General features: G+C 33.3%; 2 protein-coding genes across 2 annotated transcripts; one reads left to right on the plus strand and one right to left on the minus strand.

Moving 5' to 3' along the window:
* Positions 1-7,266: 7,266 nt before the first annotated feature.
* On the plus strand, positions 7,267-10,356 carry LOC116017386 (mavicyanin-like). The gene is made up of 2 exons (XM_031257965.1): positions 7,267-7,582; positions 9,864-10,356. The coding sequence occupies exons 1-2, from the start codon at positions 7,417-7,419 to the stop codon at positions 10,196-10,198; spliced, it is 501 nt and encodes a 166-aa protein (XP_031113825.1). The 5' UTR covers positions 7,267-7,416; the 3' UTR covers positions 10,199-10,356.
* A 4,050-nt stretch (positions 10,357-14,406) lies between these two features.
* LOC116015892 (sugar transport protein 8-like) lies at positions 14,407-17,134 on the minus strand. Its single transcript, XM_031256058.1, has 4 exons — positions 16,968-17,134; positions 16,554-16,873; positions 15,184-15,810; positions 14,407-14,832 (listed from the first exon to the last, which is right to left on the minus strand). The coding sequence occupies exons 1-4, from the start codon at positions 17,077-17,079 to the stop codon at positions 14,407-14,409; spliced, it is 1,485 nt and encodes a 494-aa protein (XP_031111918.1). The 5' UTR covers positions 17,080-17,134.
* Positions 17,135-21,026: the final 3,892 nt, after the last annotated feature.

Here is a 21,026-nt window from a genome sequence, read left to right on the forward strand (position 1 = left end):
AAGTCTTAATACATTATTCATAAATCATAACATCATTAAAGTTGAAGTACAATGATTCCTAACAGAATGTGAAAGGAAAAATCTATATCTAGAACATATTGCAAGCAACTTTTACTACTAGTGCAACGATTTCATTCCAATGGTGCACTGATTACTTGCTAATTGTGCATCGTTCTTGTTAAATGTAATAACGACAGTAAATCCAACTCGTGTACAACTGTACTTCTCAAAGAGTCAAAGTCAAATAGTAAACAACAGTAATCCAAATATATTAAACACCAAACAAAAAAAATAGATAAAACTTTAAAATTCGCATGTTTTAAAAACTTAGATTTGAGTAACAAAAAAAAAAAAAAGAGGGCGACAATGAGGAACAATCGTCAGATTTCTACACCTAAACTATTCATGGAAATTTTGGCTTCCACCGCCGGCCTCCGGCCGGAACTCTAATGGAGCTTTGAGCGGGCGGTTTTGGTCACCTTCTACGTTTGCTCTCGCTCTTCTTCCGCTCCAACCACCATCGCAGCTCCGTCCGCCTCCAACTACCGCCACAGATCTTCTTCAGTTTTCTCTCCCTTTGAATAAAATAATAGTAGGTAGGTATTGGGGTTTGTGTTGGTAGTCTTGAACTCCCAACCCTACTTTGACTTTACCCACTTTTTATTTTCTCTATTATTGTGTTTCCTCTCGTTACTTTCACGAGCATTTTTCCTCTTTTTCCTCTCGTTACTTTCACGAGCATTTTCTCTCGTTACTTTCAGCTTTTCATTTTCATTAGCATAAATCGTTTAGTTTGGTTTTGGCAAGTGTTGATCTTATCATGGGCGAGCAAAAATGAATGATGATGAAGACCCAGATCTTTGATGAAGCTTTAAGTTCCCGGAAGGAACATAGCTTCCTAGTTATGAAACAGTCTGCGATTCAAGTTTTCTATAGCATAGTTAGAAAAGTTGTTTCTATGTCTGACGGTAATGAATGGTTTACCATTTCATTGATCATTGATATAAACGTTTTATGTTATGAATTAATGGAATAGCTACGTTTACCTTAAAAAAAAAAAAACAATAATAGTTTCACAAAATAAGATATATGTGCAGTTAATCTAGGTATGAAGTGCAATAATCGACATGACAATTGACAACAGTGAGTAGAAATTATTTATCTCAAGCCAATGAGCCCTTATGCTTTGCTTGTCTTGGAGGGAGAACAATAACTTCAGAAGGTCCAGACGATCCACAAAAGGACTTAATGACTGGCCTCTTACCAACTGTGGGATAAGAACCCCTTGGTTAGAAAGAAGCATGCCTTTATGCTCTTTAATCACATGATAAAAGTCTTGTAAACTATCCATATTAAGACTCAACAACACTAATACAACAGTGGATGGATATCTGACCATAAAGTTTTCAATAATGTCTTCTGTTCGTCCATGCCTTTGTTGGAAAATTGCACTAAAATGGCATTTTAAGTGGCCATTTTGTGGTATAAATATCTGTGGGTCCACTTCCGATTTTGGGTCGGGTCAAAGTGGATTCGGGTTCTTCGTTCTTAGACGAAGAAATCGATATATTATACGCTCAAAATGGATAATGGGTGAATGAGAAATTGATTCTCAAAGTAGACCCATTTGAGGTGGAATTCAAGTGTGGAAAGCTTATGTAGCTTTGTCCCACATTGATTTGGAATGAACTTTTGCACCACTATATATATACAAGAGTCTTTCATGACTATTTAACTTGTATAGCATAGATGCTCTCTCTCGCGCGCAGGGGGGGTGCAAATCAAATTCCAAAGTTGAGTTCGAAAGGCTTGAACTCGTGTGCGCCGGCACCTGCGGGCACGAATGTCGTCCGAAAAGTGGCTGGCCTTGCGAGCTAAGTTATGCCATATTTTCGAACGAGTTTTCCATCTCAGACCACATGAGATCGAACTGATCTCTCGTTCGAGACATCAAATGAACTGACCTCTCGAGAGGTAGTTCAATGTCTCGAACCAAGTCTCTTACAAGGGCGATATCGCGCAGCCCCGGATCGGCGCGCGCATTCGATGTCTCGCGGACCAATTTGATGTCTCGATGCAGTGTGATGTCTCGAAGCTAGCACTTCTTGACGTCTCGCGGCACGAGCTATGTCTCGAAGGTACGCAGATATGAACGATGTCTCGAGAAGCGACTCTGGTGACCTCTCGTTTGCGACCGTTCACCTACTGGATCCGTTCAGAAATAACTCTTAATATTTCGAAGTTAGTGTCATTAATTCCAATCTTTATTTCAGAGTTTATTTCTTGAAAAAAAATGGATTAATAGTGGGTGTAAATAGGTTGCTAATGGGTGGAGGTTACAAATGGGAATTAAATGCCAGATTTAATGCAATGATCCCATCCTTCACTACATATTCGTTGTGAGCAGCAGGTTTGATATACACACACTAAGAACACACGAATACACTGGTTTTCTCCTCAAAATCCTGCTCATATTTCCTTCAAGCCATCTGCGTTCTTCCCACGGTTTAGTTCGTCGGGTCTAAGTTTGAGTGCACAAACGGCGGATCGTAGCACGTTTTATCCTGGGAAGCCTAGGCCGCAACGTTCCAGCACCTCGGGAAGCGGCAAATAAGGTTTTAAGGATAGTGACAACACGACTCGTGCTTCCAACCACCCCGAAGTCCATACAGTTCACCTTCCTTCTTCCAAGGCCACTCAACCCAGCGTGGTATCTTCATCGCAAGTAATTGTTTAATCCTACGTGGATTATATTTCGTTGTATTTTTGTTTTGCTTTCGTTTTCCAGTTTCTTGTATTTCCGATTGTCAGTAAGGTTTTCTATAACAGCCTTCACATTGATCAGAAAACACCACCAATGTTAAATGTACGACTTAAAGATGCATTCTTAGTACTCCACCAACTAATTAACTAGATATTTCAAAGGAATATAATAAAAAAAATCAAAGTCTTTAAAAACTACAAAAAATATGTCTACACAAAAACCTCATCACCTTGTCAAATATTTTACATCTACATGAAATTGTCAATTCATCAACATTATGCACCACACTAAATACTAAATTATCTCCATCCATAATATCATAATACAAAACCCTTGATCCTCACAAACATTGAAAATTCAAAAACTAAACACATGTACAAATCTCAGTTGATTGAATATATCATACCAGTTGAGGTCTTTCGAATATAGTGGCACCGTCACGTTTAGTCTTAAATTTTCAATTTAACCATCGGTGGTCCTTACTTTAGTCTAAGTAAGGGCAAAGTTAGGACATTCTTAAAAATTTGAAAGTTGAAAGATCATAGGTGGTTAACTTGAAAGTTGAAGGACCATACGAGTGGTTAAATTTGAAAGTCGAAGGACAGCGAATGGTTAAACTGAAAGTTGAGTACTAAACATGGCAGTGTCACTATACTCATAGGACCCCAGCTGATATTAACTCCTTATTAAAAAAAAAAAATAGTAACAGTATGCACATATGCAACATGTTTCTCCAATGACAATGGTGTCATCAAGTCTGGAAAATTTCCATCACAATAACTATTAAGCTTGTTATTAGTGCGACATTGAACATCCCACTATCAAATTGCATGAAAAATTCAACCAAATTTGATTGAGTTCAAATTGGAACAATCGTTTTCGGAATCGGAGCTGAAACCTTCCTAAAAGATTGTAATTTCAGTTTATTATTTTTTGAAATTGTGAACTATTAATTTGGAACCTGAACCGAACCAAAATCGTACCACGCTACCAAGAAATTGAAACTTATATTGTTCTGGTGATTGTGTCAACGTGTATATTCACGTACTTGTTTTGCATTCAGTGTTATTGTTGATAATTGAGAAGTACAATATTACAAATCATATAATTGTTTCATTCTACAATTCTGTATTTGTTCCCACTCTTTTTAATTTTTTATTTTTGAACTAGCCACAAAACTCGCAGTCATCCAGTCACTATCTGAAAGTATGCATTTGTTACAAATCTTGACTCTCAACGAGAGCGGTCTATTGGCCTTCTTAGTTTAAACCTGTCAACTATGGATAACCTAAGTTAGATTACTATATGTGATCTAGATCGAATCATAATGTGGGACAGTGCACACCCCCCGCCCCCTAATAGTAATTGAGAGTTACCCTCCTCACTCCAAAATAAAAAAAATAAAAAAAAAATCTAACAATAATATTTTTTCAAACCATAAAACTTTGGTACCAATACTGCAAGACATACTTTCCTTTCAAGTCTTTCATTCAACCTACACTTGATGTTTAGTTGTATAGTCCCAAATCTATTCCTATACCTAATAAACAATATTGCTGTCTATCTTGATTATCAAGCCATACATACATATCATGTATATATTAAAAAAATAATAGAAAAAATTATTATTTTTTCCACTCAATGATGCAAGCTTTTTAAAAAATAATAAGAAAATTTTTATTTTCATTAATTACTAATTAATTGGTCAATTCCATAACAATTAATAAAAAATTCACATAATAATCAAACAAAAATAAAAAGAAAATGAGAAAATTTTGTTAGAGTAATAATACATTATATTGTGAATAGAGTAAATGATCGATTTGGTCCGATCCCTTGACTATATCGAAATTATCGATTTGGTCCTCGACTATCATCCTTACCCAATTAAGTCCTCAATTTTGAAACTCTACCCAATTTCGTCCTCCCGTCAATTTGAGCCGTATAATGATAGCCAATTTCAACCATAGGATGATAAAGGAAGACGAAATTGGATAGGATTTTTAAAGTTGAGAACTTAATTTGGTAAAGATGATAGTCGAGGACTAAATTCGTTATTAACTCTAGTGAATATTAGGGAGTTACCGTACAAGTAAAATAGCATTTTTGAAAACATAGCATTACTCATTAAATAAAGATGATATTTTTCCTGTTTGAAAAAGTGTACATTACGGATACAATAAGTTGGAATAAATCATGACAGATATGCAATAATGAATAAGCATAAACTATGTAAATCATAATTGTGAGCCTCCATTCTATAATGCCTCATTTTTTTAGACGGAGATATTTTAGTAATATTAACTGGATTTTAAAAGAACAAAAAAGTGACATGTAACAAAAAGTCCATATTTCTCTCTTAAAGAGAATGTTTTTCACTTTTGCAAAAATACATTGAAAAAAGTTTTATATAAAAAGATTAATTGATTACTACAACTATTTGAAGAAAAAAAAAAGGACTAAAAATAGAATGACACATAAACCTAGGATCAAAGAAGCAAAAAGACTTAACACTTATAACTTAATAGACCAAATTAAAATGTCTTTGTATTTAATGACATTTAAACGATTTTGTTGACGGATGATAAAAAATGGTGTTGCCAGACTAATACTAAGATCAAACGGGGATGTTTTGAAAGAAAATGGATAAAAAAATGGACTGACATCTATAAATCTAAGAAAACAATGGAATTAACTCTTTCTAAAATAGTTTTGGGTTTGTCGTATGTTAGGAACATTGAAATTTAGATTATAATGATACCAAAAGTGTTAGAAATTTCTAAAAGTGTTAGGAACCTTCCAACCACGTTCTATTCTCATGATTGTGCCCATTTTGGTTGTGGGTCATCGTTCCTGGTTCTGCAAGAGTTTCTAAAGAATTGAGCCCAGTTGAATTCTACTTTGAATCAACACGCACTTCTCTCTCACATAGGTAATTGTTTCTCGAATATCCCGCATACTCATACATGTCAATCGGCATTCGAATCATTAAAGTAACAACATGCTAATAGATGATAATATTTTGATTGCTTATGAGATTCACATTTTATGAATTTAACGATTAGGATACAGTGGGTTAATGTCTTTAAATTTTGATATGAATGAAAGATATGATAAAGTTGAGAAAATATATAGAGTTAATATCATATGGGATCCTCCGAATATAATGGTTTTGTCACGTTTAGTCTTTAACTTTCAAATTGATCACTTGTAGTCTTTCGACTTTCAAATTCTTATCATTCGTGGTCCAAGTTTACCACGCATGGGCCTTCAATCTTTCAAAATTTAACTATCCATGGACTTTCTGGAAATGTCATGTGTGGTTAAAATGTTATAGTTGAAGGATCATGTGTGGTTAACTTGGATCACGATTGGTAATAATTTGAAAGTTGAAGAACCATAGATGGTCAATTTGAAAGTTAAGGACTAAATGTGACAAAACCACTATAATCGTAAGACCAGATGATATTAACTCAAATATGTATGAAAACGTTCTTAAAAAAACACACATTTAAGGAACTTTTGTCAGTACAATTTTTTTTTTAAAAGACAAAAATACAAATTTAGTCCCTCAATTATTCATTGCTAGCGATTTTAGTGTTTAGCTTTTTATCATGACAACATACACCCCTAATTCTTGATAAAGGTTGCTTTTTTAACCCTAGAACAACAAAACTATTAAACTCTATTAAAATTTTACTTAGTACATGAATATTTTAAAATTTTATTATCTTTGTTTTTTTATAACATTGTCAATTTTAGTATTTTATCTACAAAATAGAGATTTGACAACATTTTTTACTAAATTTTCTCTTTTCAATTCTGGCACATCGTCCATGTTTTTCCGTACATGACCTTGTCGAAATCATATTTTTTATTTTATAAATGAAATATTGAGACTAAACAAGATTATAATTAATGAAAAAAACATTAAAAAGTACTAACATACCATGTATTAAGTAAAATTTTAATAGAGTTTAAAAGTTTTGTTGTTCTAGAGATTAAAACTGCAATTTTTCTAAAGAATTAAGGGTGTATTTTGTAATGGTAAAATGTTAGGGACTAAAACCGCTAGTAAGAATAACTAAAATTCCATTTTTCCTTAAAAAACATTAATTAATACAATAATGACAAATTAATTACTTTCATATATATGGAGTAAATATTAGAAATTTATGTTTTTTTTATTATAAATAGAAAAACTTACACTTTACCCAAACTTTAAAAATCTTCTAATTGTTATCCATTCTCTTTAATTTCCTTCCATATCTGTTTTCCAAATTTCTGTAAATGGCCCATTTAATTTATATTTCTTACCATATCTGTAATTTACCTTCTTTTTCTTTTTTTTTTGAAAACAATTTACCCATTTAATTTTATCCCATTTCGATCTGACACTACCCTAGGACCACAAAAGTCATTTTATATTGGTGGAGCCTCACTCTAAAAAGACTATAAATATTCCAAGTCCAAACACAAAGAATCAAAGATATATATCTTGGAGGACTCCCAAGCCTTTATATATACATATATTCTCCCAAGACAAAACAATAAAGAAGACTATCTAGTCTTTCTCTCTTCTCTCCCCCTCCTAATTAAGCTCTCCACTTCCACAACGAAAAACAAAAAGGAGCACAAGAACAACCTTAAACATGAATATGGTGCAGACATTGTTGGTCGTCATTCTGGCATCCTTTTTGCAGGTGTCTATGGGAGGTGTGTACAAGGTAGGAGGTGGTGCTGGTTGGACTACGATTGGCAATGTTGATTACAAGCAATGGGCTGCTGCCAACACCTTTGAAATTGGTGATGTTGTTGGTATATATGCATGATCTTCCTCTTACCTTTGGATCGAGTCTTTGCATCTTGCCTATCTATATATATTGTTTTCATTGTTTTACTTGGTTAACTCGTTTATTAGTCCTTTTTTCTCTTCGTTCTTCCCAATTACTAGGGCTTTAATTAACTTTTAAACCTATTTTCAAGACTATTAGCTAGCCCCATGCTTTTGGAATTGAAGCATACTAACATAGATGGAATAACGGCCAACTACTACTTAGTGTAATGACACTTCTGTTACCATCCATTCTAAAGAATCATGAATATATATATATATTTTTTTTAAAACATAGTTTGAATGACTTGTGCACTTTATTTTCTTCTGTTAGCGGAGTTTGAAATATAATTAAACAAAAATTTTAATTAGGAAAATCATTGTTTTGGTCCCGTCAGCTTAGTCCCTAATTTTTAATTTGGTCAAATTGAGCCTCTAGTTGTTTTAAAATTTTCCAATTAAGTCCCATAGTCACTATCCCATCATTCAGTCGTTAGTTACCAAAATAGTAGCTAGAGAATTTAATTGACGGAATTTAAAATAATTAGAGGGTCTATTTGAACAAATTAAAAATTAGAGACTAAATTGACAATTGTAGAACAATAGGACCAAAACAATGATTTTTCCATATTAATATAAATATTAGAAAGTAATTATAGTATGTGAAATAAAATGTTTAAGTTTGATTTTCATACTACATTATTATTTGTACTTGACCATATACGTGACTAATCTAAATTTCAATCAGTTCTATTTGTGAGCGATATTTCTAATAAGAATGTTGGTGCATACACATGAGTTTGAATGTATCACCACTTTTTCTTTTAACTATTTAAAAGTGATTCAAATGACAAAATTTTACTCACTTTAGTGAACACCTTTTAACGTGTGTTTAATTCTATAATATGTTGACCAATCTTCCTGCGACAAAAAGTACTCCTTTATCTTATTTTTATCAATGGACAATGGGCAAAGACGCAAAGTATTAGTAAAAGATGTGGTGCACCTTGGCTTTTCTATCTAGATGACTTTTTCAATTATTCTCCCATTTATAACACTATTTTTTTCTTCAAAATATTTATGAGTAGAATATTTCACAACCACTCTTAATTTGTTTTTTTTATTGGTATGATATGCTTTAATTGATTTAAATTTTTTTTTTTAAATTTGCATCTTTTTATTCTTTTTTAAAAATTCTCTTAGCGCAAGTGTTATTTTTTAAAAGTATTCTTATTTATTGTTATAGTTTGAGTGTAAGGACACTTTTGTTTCCTAAATACTTTAATTTGGTAGACAACTAACAAATAAAGCTATCCAATCGATTGATGTGTAATGTGAGCCAAATATTCATGATGATGTGGTCCGATACTCCGATCAATGGACCAACCAACATATTGCCCCTAAATAATATAATATAATGGTTGTTGTGGGATCCTATTCCCATTCCACCAGTCCACCACTGCACCAACAAAACATTAACAATTACCCCGTACTAAATAGGGAAAGTTATCATTTTCGTCTTTAATTTTTAACTTCAACAAATTTAACCTTTGAATTATTTAAAATTTCATCAATTAAATCATTCGAGGATCAAATTGACAAAATTTTAAAATTAGGAAATAACCATTTTAATCTCTCGAAAGGATTTAATTGATGAAATTTTAAACAATTCAATGATTAAATTATTTGAAATTGAAAATTAGAGATTACATTGACAATTAATGGAGCAAATTTGTGATTTTCCTAGTAAATATTACGAGTCTTATTCCCCAGCTGTCTTTCACTACATGGGACAATCAATGTCAGAGACTCGGGAATGAAATTTTGATGTCTGACATTTTTAAAATTTACTAACTAAACTCGTTGAAGCACAAAGAGCTAATATATACTGCTTCCAGTGAGACTCGTCTCATGATTTCCCATATGAAAGAGTTACTACATGTCATTTAAGCATAATGTGTTTGACCACTTTAAGCACATATAATGTACCTTTTGTTTTGTTTTTTGCTTTTTTTTTTTTGACTACCAAAATTTGATTTTGAGAAAATTTCAAAAAAAAAAAAATTCAAAAAAAAAAAAAAAACTACCTTCCCAATTGTTAAAAAACCAATTCATTGCTCTTAGGATTTTTTTTTTTTTGTATAAACTTTAATTTAATTTGTTCGACTAACAATTTAATAAAAAGTAGTGAGATGAGTAACTCTTTGGCACCCTAGCTAATTAGTCACGATTCTAATGTTGATAGTGTTTGTCATTTTATCCCAGTGTTTGAGTACAATCCTCAGTTCCACAACGTGATGCAAGTCACTCACGCTATGTACAAGTCGTGCAACGCTTCATCCCCCATCGCAACTTACACCACCGGCAATGACTCCATAACCATCAAGAGCGGCGGCCACCACTTTTTCCTGTGCGGCGTCCCCGGCCACTGCCAGTCCGGCCAGAAGGTGGACATCAATGTTGTTCGTGCCTCCGCTCCTTCACAATCTCCCCTTCCGACTGTGGCGGTGCCTGCGCCTTCTCCCGGTGGGGCTGCCGCCTTATATGCAGCATTTGGAAAGTCTGTTTTTGCGGCTTTTATCTGCATTATCTTTGCTTGAGGATAATGATGAATCTGCCGTTAACTTAATTTCTTGGTTTTTCTAGCTTAGATGTTTCGTCATGTCTTGGGATTTCTAGAGTAATTGTAGGGTTGGAAATTGGAAAACATTGTTGCCATACAAAAATAAATAAATATTCCAATGAATTTTGCTCTCTACGGATGTCTGTTAGTTTTTAACGAATTTTGGTGTATGCATCTTAGGGCTCACATATTATCTAGATAGAAGGTCATCTCTAATAACTATCAATGTTGCAAAAATTGGCAGATTAATCGGAGCCTAGCGCTACCCGAACGCCTTGAGGAAGGCCGGCCAGCCGTTTAGACTGCGCTAAACAGTAGTCAAGCCGGCCGCGTAACGCAATTCATTTTTTTGTTTAAAGTTCAAATCGCAGAGACGCAGACCAGAGTCGTAAATGCAATCGCAAACGCAGTTGCAGAGGCCGTCGCAGACCAAATGCGGTCGCCCACGCCCGCCCGTCACCTCCGTCATCTGTTGTATTCCGGTCGGTGAATGCTATAACTGTGGACTGCGTCTGTGTCTGCGACTGCGAACGGTCGGCCTCTGTCATCTGTCTCTAGTCTGCCGTCCGCTACAATGTTGAAGACTTTGGTATGCGAACGACATCTCTGAGAAAAAACATGCAAAACCACCTTACCCTTTGTGAGTCTTTCCAAGCAATTTGGTGAAGAAAAAAAAAAAAAAAAAAGAGTTAATACCACAAATGGTCCTGGTTAGTACTACTTTTAGTCATCCACTTTCAATTCGACTACAAATAGTCATCTGACTTTCATTTTTTACCACAAATAGTTCTCTGTTAAAATTTCTGTTAAATAGGTGTTAAATCTAGGGGTAATATCGCCAAATTGATTAATATTATTATGATTACTTCTTTTTTAGAATTATATGACAACATAATTAATTTCAAACATTAATAAACATTAAGTTAATAAATATAAAAACAAAATAAACGTGACAAATTACCTAAATGAACAAATTAAAAAAAATTCATGATTAATGTTCGCAATTTGTACTTGATTAATTATATTAATTCAACGGTGGCAGCCTTCAGTTATGTCCCAAACAAAATGTTTGATTGATTAATGAAAAGTGAAAACTATTAATCGGCCATGTATGAACAACCATGAAAATGATGGAAGCAAGGTTTTTTAAAAATTTTCTTCCATTTCAATCTATTGGTTAAATTAAAACAAATAACTCTAATATTAAATCTTCATTTTGTACGCATAATTACGAGAATATGGTGTATTTTCCTTTTATTTAGGAGTATTTATATTTGTTAATTGTTTCAATTATGCTTGTTGGTGGAAAATTCTAAACATTTTTATTTTATGATCATTATGTATATCAATTTGACGATAATACCCCTAAATTTAACACTTTTAACAGAGGACTATTTGTGGTCAAAACTGAAAGTCAGAGGACCATTTGTGATTGAATTGAAAGTCGATAACTAAAAGGAGTACTACCCCAATAGTTAAAGGACCATTTGTGGTATTAACTCAAACAAAAAAATTCAAATCGAGCCTAGCGAATTTTTCAACATAGGTAACTATAGGTTGGCTTTTACTGTGGCATATAAATTTAGCTTAAAAAAGCTTTTAAATTGTTGGTATTTTATGATATAACTTCCACTGAGGTCAAAGTAGGTTGGTTTATTTAAGTGAGAGGTTATTAATTTGATATATATACCCATTTGAATTGAAAAAATGAAATTGGGAAGACTTATAAGGAGCGCAAATTTTACTGGCCTACATGGATGACCATGGTCAAAATGGCGTCATTTTATGTTTTTTTTTTTTCGTTAATAATGGTAGACAGGAAATTCTTCTGTTATGGTCCATATATATAGTATCCTCTCTTATTATTTAGTTTTATTTTATACATATTGTAATTTCATTACAACACCACTACGTACAATATCATTCTAATTTAACTACAATTTCATTTAACAATATATACTCAATATGTGAGACATGTTATTCAGTTGCACTTTATATACAATATAGTTTCATTACAGCACCGCTAAAATATCATTATTATTCAACTACATTTTTCATTTGACAATCTACACTCAATATGTGAGATCTGTCATTCAGTTTCATTTTGGTCCTGTTTGGTAAAATAGTTAGCCCATCAACCGATTTTGACTTATTTGACCACTATTAGCTCTTTGACTTGGTTATAAAATCAATATAAGTGTTTGGTTAATTAGTTTTTTGCAACTCCAAAATGCTTAAAATAAAAAAGCTATTCAAAACAACTTTTTATAACGTTTTGAGAAAAGAAATTATACCAAATTAAATAACTATCAGATTTGTAGCGGCGGGGTGATGCGCTGCTAGTCGGCTGGCCTTGGTGTTGTTTTATAGTTACACTGAAATATTGACAAGGTGGTCGGGAAAGCCCTCTTAACTATGCTATAAGGCGGGCCAGGTGATAAGCTAGATTGGATAGTCGGCTGGAGTTCTATAAAGGGAGTCGGGGCTTAGCCTTGTGGCAGCTCCTTGAAAAAGGAGTGTAAGAGCTCTGTAGAAGCAAGTGGTCAGTTGGAGGCCTAAAAAGGAATCGGTGCTCAACCTTATCGTGTCTCCTTGAAAAGTGACTGCGAGAGCTCTATAGAAGTAGGTGGTTGGCTAGAAGCCTAAAAAGGGAGTCAGGGTTCAGCCTTGCCGTGGCTCCTTGAAAAAGGAGTGTAAGAGCTCTATAGAAGTAGTTGGTCAGCTAGACGCCTAAAAAGGGAGTTGGTGCTCAACCTTGTCGCGCTTCCTCGAAAAAGTAGTGCGAGTGCTCTATAGAAACAAGTGGTTGGGTATAGGCCGAAAAAGGGAGTTAGTGCTCAGCCTTGTCGCGCCTCCTTGAAAAAGGAGTGTTAGAGCTTTGTAGAAACAAGTGGTCGACTGAAGGCCTGAAAATGGAGTCGGCACTCAGCCTTGCCACGCCTCCTTGAAACAGAAGAGCGTGAGTTTTGGCAAAAGAGGGAGCAATTGGCCAAAGGCCCAAACAGGCTAATTAACGGCCTATGGCGCAAACACCTAGAACAAGTCATTGAACGCACTCAGAAAGGGATAATCAAACTCAAGAGGACTTTTAACTGGAAGAACCCCTCACGACCCAAGGGACAACCAATATCATGTTACTTTCCTGCGCCATCAGTTTAGTGAGCCACAGGACAGTGAAGGACATGGATACATAAGTAGGGTACCACATTAGGACCACCCACTAGGCGGTCGGGAGGCAATTAGTTGGCAATCAATAGAGAAAGGGCGGGCCGCAGTGCGAACACATTATAAGGAATGATACCTCAAGATTCTTTCCAGATTTTGGGCGGGACTTTCTTCTCCAATATTAAGAAAAGGATCGTACAACTTAGGAAACAAATTCAAACTTAGTTTAGGAAGGTTTCTTAAGTCTAATTTTGTCAATTTTTTCCTTTTTTTTTTTTTTTTTTACCTAACCTATGTATGTATAAATTCCCCTCTATGTCACTGTAAAGGATTGGATTTTTCACTCTCTTGTAATAATAAATACTACTTTCATGCCATTTTTTACATTCTGATCTTGTATTACGGTTGTATTGACTTACCGACTGATTACCTCGTAGTCATAAAACCAACACACGCCTTATTTGATTGAATACTACACATAATACTTTTTAACTAAAATTGCATCTTTAAAAGATATACTTTTTGAGGGAAATGCATTTTTCAAATGCCTTTGGTATATACAAACACTATAAATAATCTAAATGCTAAGAGATGCATTTTAAAATATGAATGACGATGCCACCACATTGGTAGCCTTGCACTTCCCACTTGACGAGGCCACCTCAAGGAGTGGAATGGCCAAGGCCAAAACAGAAGCACATACACTGCCGGTCTAAAGTTGAAGAAATGTACACCCAACTAAGTTGACCAAATTAGTAACTTGTAATTACAAGATTAAAAATTTGACTCACCTATAACTTATAGTTGATTTACCCAATCCCGTTATGATCTCTCACCGACAAAAGTCACAAGACGGTGGCTATTTAGATTTCCATCCCCACTCAAAAGTTGAGAAAAAAAAAACACAAAACTAAATTTAAAAATTAATTTTATATATGAGTTCATGTATACATAAATACTATTAAAATATAAACTACATGAAAATTAATAAGGATTGATATGATGAAGCAAGGTCATCCATCATAACTCTTGTGTGTCGCCGAAGAACCTCTTCCACACGGGATGCTGTTTCCAGACCCTATCCACCATGGAATCAATGGGCACCCCCTTGGTCTCCGGCAACAGGAAGATAACAAAAACCCCCATGGTGACGATCCAGGCGGAGAAGAAAAAGAAGATGGAAGCTTGCATGGTACAGAGCATTGAGAGGAAGGCTTGGGCGATGAGGAAGGTGAACATCATGTTTGCGCTCACGGCGAAGGCAAAGCCGCCGGTTCGCGTCTCCATGGGGAATGTCTCGCTGGGTATCAACCAGCCCAAGGGTCCCCATGACCAGGCGAACGACATCACGTAGGTGCACACTAGTACCACCACCGCTGCTGCTAGCTTCTTGTTCAGTGATCCCGTCGCTGATAAGTGCGTCGACAAAATTATCCCGATAGCAAGCTGCAGTAGTTCAAATTCAAATCCAAAATTAACATAAATAATAGTAATATTCTCTCACCCAAAACACCAAATTCTACACCAAAAAAAATATTCTTAATTGTTCTAAGCTATATGTGTAGTAGATACAATTGAAGCATGTGAGCTGGACATATAGATAACAAGGCACGTTCAACCTGTGCCTGTCTAAAGGGAGGTGGTAGGTGAGACTACTGCGTCAAGTTTATAGTCCGAGCTTGATTCGCTCTACATGGACAAATCTCTGGCAAACACCTCTATCTCAACTAAAAGTCTAAGCTGATAGTTGGATTGTTTGTATATTATTTATGCTCATGCTCAACACATACAACGTACCTGAGAAATGAGCATCTGGCAACAAGCTTGCAGGAGCAACTTTCTGCGTCCGACCTTGTCGACGGCGTAGATGGAGACGAAGGTACTGCCAACATTAACGAGGCCGGTGATGATGGTGGACATGAGCGAGCCATCGGCCTTGAACCCCATAGTCTGGAAGAGCACCGGGGCGTAGAACATAATGGCATTGATCCCCGTGAACTGCTGAAACACCTGCATGGAGATCGCGATGATGAGCGGCGGCATGCTCTCTTTCTTCATCAGCTTCTTGAACGGCCGTTTCACCTGGCGGGCCTTCTCGCACCCGGCCAGCATCTCCTGAAACTCCGGCTCCACCCCCTCCACGCCCCTAATCTTCTTGAGCGCCGCCCTAGCCTCCTCTACCTTTCCCCTCTCCAACAGGCTCGCGGGGGTCTCCGTGATGATGAGGCTGCCCAGCCCCAAGATCAAGGCCGGCACGCCCGCCAGGCCCAACGAGAAGCGCCAGCCGTTGGGGTGGATTTTGGAGGTGGCGAAGTTGACGAGGCCGGCGATGAGGATGCCTATGGTCACAAAGAGCTGGAAGAGGATGTTCACTGCTCCTCTGTGTTGGACCGGGGCTACCTCCGTCAAAAACAATGGCACGGTCTACAGTAGGGAAATTAATTGGAATAATTAAATAACATTATATTATATTATATTTCATTCAAACATATAGAATATATATATATATATAGGTAACCAACTAAGGTGGTTAAGAATACAATTTATAATCATAATGTTACTACAAACTTATAATCATAAGGTTACTAGTTCGGATTCGAATCCAAACCCTCTTAGTTTGAGCCAATCAACTATATATGGAGTACAACCAAAGCTGGTTTATCTCCTTGTAGTTCTTTACTGGCTAGGATCACAAGGCTTAGTTTACCATGGTAGTGGCCGCAGGGTTTCCCACCATATATATATATATATTATAGGGATAACCCAACCAATATGACTAATGATACAAAGGATACAAACTTATAACCACAAAGAGATCATGAGTACCAATTCAAGCCGTCTTGGCTGTGAGGTTTCCCACAACATATACATAGGGGTAACCCCAGCCAAGATGGCTAGGGATACGAAATTAAACCACAAGGAGGTCATGAATTCAAATCCAAGCCCTCTTGTCTTGGTTTTAGTTCATTAGCTATGAGCAACCTACCTAGATTGGTGATTGATTTATCTACTTATGATCTTTTGCCGATTAAAATCACAGAGCTAGAATGTACTGGCTAGAATTTACCTAGTACATCCACAAGAGTTTACCCAATACACCCACAATTATATATACAGGTTTCCCTTGTCACCCCAAATGTATATATATATAGAAATAAAAAATGCACCTCATTGCCAAATCCAACTGCAATGCCAAAGAAAATCCTCCCCAAGATGAGTATCCACATATGCTCAGCAAGGGCACTCAACACTGCACCAATGATGAAGAGAATTGAAGCCATAAAGATGGTGGGTTTTCGCCCAAAATAGCTACAAGCCTTTGAAGCCCCAAAACTGGCAATCAAAGCAGCCAAATAAAGTGAAGATGTGAAGAGCTGCAACATTTGATCATCGTATTTGCAGTAATTGTTCTCCTTCGCATGACTCTTCCTCTCATACACTCTTGGAAAAAATTTAATCAAAAAATCATCCATGCCGCTCACTCCCCCTATCAACCATGCATATTCACAATCTCAATTCTATACCCAAAAAAAACAAAAAACATAAAAACATATGAAGATCAAAAAGATGAATAACATTACCTGAAATACCGATATCATAACCAAACATCAGCCCACCAAAGGCAGCAAGGATCCAGCAAACCAGAACATACAACGTTAGTTTCGACTCAAAAACTGGATTTGAGATTGTCATCTTTTGTTTTTCCCTGGAAATCAAACTTGTAAAAAAACTATAATAATAAGGTAGTGATGAATAATTTCAACAATTTTGTGTGTAAAAAAAAGGTTAGGAAGATAGTGTAGCAATGGATTGTGCAAAAGAAACTGATGCTTTGACTTAGCATGCACTCTCAATGGATAAGGATATGTGAATTATTTATATTAGGCAAAATGTTTTTTGAGATATATATTAGGCAAAATTTATACCAAAATTAAATATTCTGGATATGTTTTTAACATACTGAGTCAGTAACAACAAGGACTATATTTATGGTGTTGAATAAGTCTAGGGAAACATTTCATTTCTTTGATACGTCCAACTGTAAAAGAGATTTTATATGTCCTAGAAAAATGTGTTGGTAATATAGATTGCATTCAAAGATTATACTTCGTGTTTTTTTCATTGTACACCGTTATGTTTTTGAAAATTATTACTCAATTTCTTAACACCCGTTAAAATAATTTAGGAATGATTCGTTATTAATTTAATGCAATTTTTTTTCCTTTTATATGTTAATGACTAGAATGGTTATCAATTTAATGTAATATTTATTTTCCGTCTAGGTTAATGGTTTCTAATGGAAAAATAATTCTCCATAATTGCAGTTATAATAGTATACTAGTGTTTTACCCGTGTGATACACGAAAAAAATTTTGTTATTATGAATTTAAATAAAAACATTATGAAATAAAAATATATTAATATGTACAATATAATAATATATTTGAATTTTCATATATTTGGTCAATTAAGTATCTATTATCAGAGCATACAAAATTAAAATTAAAATTAAAATTGTGTATAATTAATATAATCTCTAATCATGTATGTATTTAGATAAATTTATAGAGAAAAATTTACATAATTAAATTGAATTATTCCTCATCGTATTTCATATATATTATAATTCTAACAATATGAATAATAACTAAGAAAATTATACTTAAAATTAAAAAATATAAATTTTAAATTTTGTATATGTGATTTTAAACGCTGATCAGATGCATTTACTTATATAATTGTGTAATACAGTGTATATACAAATAATATTTACTAATATGTATGTATGAAAATTCTATAATATAATTTCTATAATTATAATTTATATTGATATATTATAATTAATATAATTAAATTTAGAAATTAAAACATAGAATTTTAATTTTATATGATTAATTAATATAGTGCATAAGTATATGTATGTATGCATTTTTAAAAATATAAATATGTATGAACACATATTTTGTTAATTTTATAATTTTATTTTTTATTATATTTTATATTTTATTAATTATAATTAAGAAAATTACCTTTACAAATTAAAAGAATTTAATTTTTAAATTTATATGGATTAATGTAGCCCCTAACTATATTACGTCCAACTATAAAAGAGATTTTATATGTCCTAAAGAAATGTGTTGGTAAATGGTAATATAGATCGCATTCGATTATACTTTGTGTTTTCTTCATTGCACTTCTTACGATTATTTTCAAAATTTACCCTGTTATGTTTTTGAAAATTATTACTCAATTTCTTAACACCCGTTAAAATAATTTAAGAATGATTCGTTATTAATTTAATGCAATGTTTTTCCTTTTATGTTAATGACTAGAATGGTTATCAATTTAATGTAATATTTATTTTCCGTTTACGTTAATGGCTGCGCTTCTAATGGAAAAACAATTCTCCATAATTGCCGTTATAATAGTATATTTATATTACAAAGAATCTAAAACCAATATTGATGAAAAAAATTTAAAATATAATATACTTATATTCCAACTTGTAGGATGTGAAAATATTGGTTGATTCAAAAATTTAAGACTAAATTTTGATAAATTAAGATGAATGATGCATGATAGAATTCATTTTTACTTTTATTAATTGATACAAATTATGTGATACATTACAAGTTCTTATTATAGCTATTACATATCACTTTTGAAGAAAAAAAAATGTTCAATGAATAAAGATAATCTTACGTAGTACAAAACACTCTACTCGATCTATATAAAAATAGTACTTCAACTATAGTGAAAATTTAACATATTTTTGAAAGTTAGTGTACGAGAATAATATCTCTTATTATTAAAACTGCATTCTATAATTCCACATATATAGTTTACATTTATTTTTATCATATATTTTTGTTATTTTTTATTCATTAGTCAAGTTTTATTCGTGCATTGCGCAGTAATAATCTAAAAGCCTAATAAGTATCAATCAAGATTATATCCTTAATTTATGTCCCTCTTATTGTATGCTAATAAATGTATACATTTTACTTTAAATGTTGTACACTTCAATGTTATTATATAAAATTGTCCCTACTACATTCTTGTTATACAAAATTACCCTTACACCATTATAACACCGTTACTTTTTAACTCCACCATTATTACCATACACATATATCTATCATATCCTTTTCCTATTCTTTAATTATCATTTTATTAAAATCATTATATAATTAATTTAATGGTTGATTATATTTTAATTAAATTTCTATAAATGGTAAATCATATATGTGCGTGTATAAAATACATATATTATTTGTGTATATATAATTCGAATTATAAATTCTAATTATTTGTATTTATTAGTGTTTTAATATTGGGAATAAATTTTCGCGCATTGCGCGTACAAAATACTAGTAAGAATAATAAAAATAGAAAGATCTATGTAAAGCCAATATATATAATACACAATTAATGCCATAATATTATACCAAATGTCAATTTTTTGTTACAACGGAAATCTGTAGCCAAAATTCAAGGTTATACATTGCGTAAACCTCATTTCTATGTAAAAGTTTACAAACCGCACTAATAAGAGCCTATGCAACGGATTCAAGCGAGAATGTGTAAACAAAATTTGAATTCTTGACTTTCTGATATAAAAATCATGTTCTACCTACTACACCAATCCTCTAAGACTTAACAAGATTAGCTTGTATTATATTTGTTATTAGATTAGATGTTAGATATTACTTGACAATAATTCAACGTCTTTAATTGATGAGTTAATTTTAAATTTGAATTAGGAATTATTTTATCTTTTCCACTTTGAATGGATTCAAAATCAACTAAATTTTATTTTCGCAATATTTAACCATTAATGGGAAAATGTTACCCCGCACAATTTAATGACAGTTACCTTAGTATAATAAATAGTACGTATGTGCATATATGCTGGCCATAAATGTAATCATTATAATATTTTAATTTATGATGTGCAATTTATACGGAGTAAATTATAATATTTTAATTAATAAATCATTATTACTTTTTTATCATCATTATTATTGTGTAGGTATATTAATAACGTCATTTTTAATGTCATTTAAGTATATATTTATTGATGAATGACTAAAAACAGTTATGCACAATAATGTTATGATGACCACCGAGGATGTTCTGAAGAAAAAAAAAAAGCACTAAAAGTAAACTAACACTCATAAATCTAGAACTAAAAATAGAATTGACTCATAAAAGTAACACCAGTAGCGAGTGCAAGCTAGCGTGACCCCGTTATATCTAATTAAACTTTTATCTATAGTGTAACATATTGTACTATTTACGGAGTGTTAATTAAACTTTTATCTATAGTGTAACATATTGTACTATTTACGGAGTGTTAATTATTATTATGTTTGTATTTTGAACCATTTAACTGTTAAAGAATTTTTTTTGAATACAACTGACTCTGTTACATTGTATTATCTGTTTAAATATACTTTCTCAACCTATTGAAGCACAAAGAGTCAATTCGCCTCCACTGAGACTCGATCTCATAACTCTTTAAGAATTAGACTCTCGATTTACTTTTCCAAGGAATGTGGAAAAAAAAAAGTCATGCTTTTAAGAAGTAGCTTAAAATCTCACATGCAACTTGTTTGACTATTAAACTTATAATTTTT

Source organism: Ipomoea triloba, chromosome 4 (genome assembly GCF_003576645.1).
Source record: "Ipomoea triloba cultivar NCNSP0323 chromosome 4, ASM357664v1".
NCBI lineage: Eukaryota > Viridiplantae > Streptophyta > Magnoliopsida > Solanales > Convolvulaceae > Ipomoea > Ipomoea triloba.

Coding starts and splice junctions, on each gene's coding strand:
- LOC116017386 (XM_031257965.1), top strand. CDS start 7,417: ATGAATATGGTGCAGACATTGTTGGTCGTCATTCTGGCATCCTTTTTG. Junction 7,583..9,863: donor TGAAATTGGTGATGTTGTTG/GTATATATGCAT, acceptor ATTTTATCCCAG/TGTTTGAGTACAATCCTCAG.
- LOC116015892 (XM_031256058.1), bottom strand. CDS start 17,079: ATGACAATCTCAAATCCAGTTTTTGAGTCGAAACTAACGTTGTATGTT. Junction 15,811..16,553: donor CAGTTGGATTTGGCAATGAG/GTGCATTTTTTA, acceptor TCCCTACTGTAG/ACCGTGCCATTGTTTTTGAC. Junction 14,833..15,183: donor GCCAGATGCTCATTTCTCAG/GTACGTTGTATG, acceptor GAACTACTGCAG/CTTGCTATCGGGATAATTTT.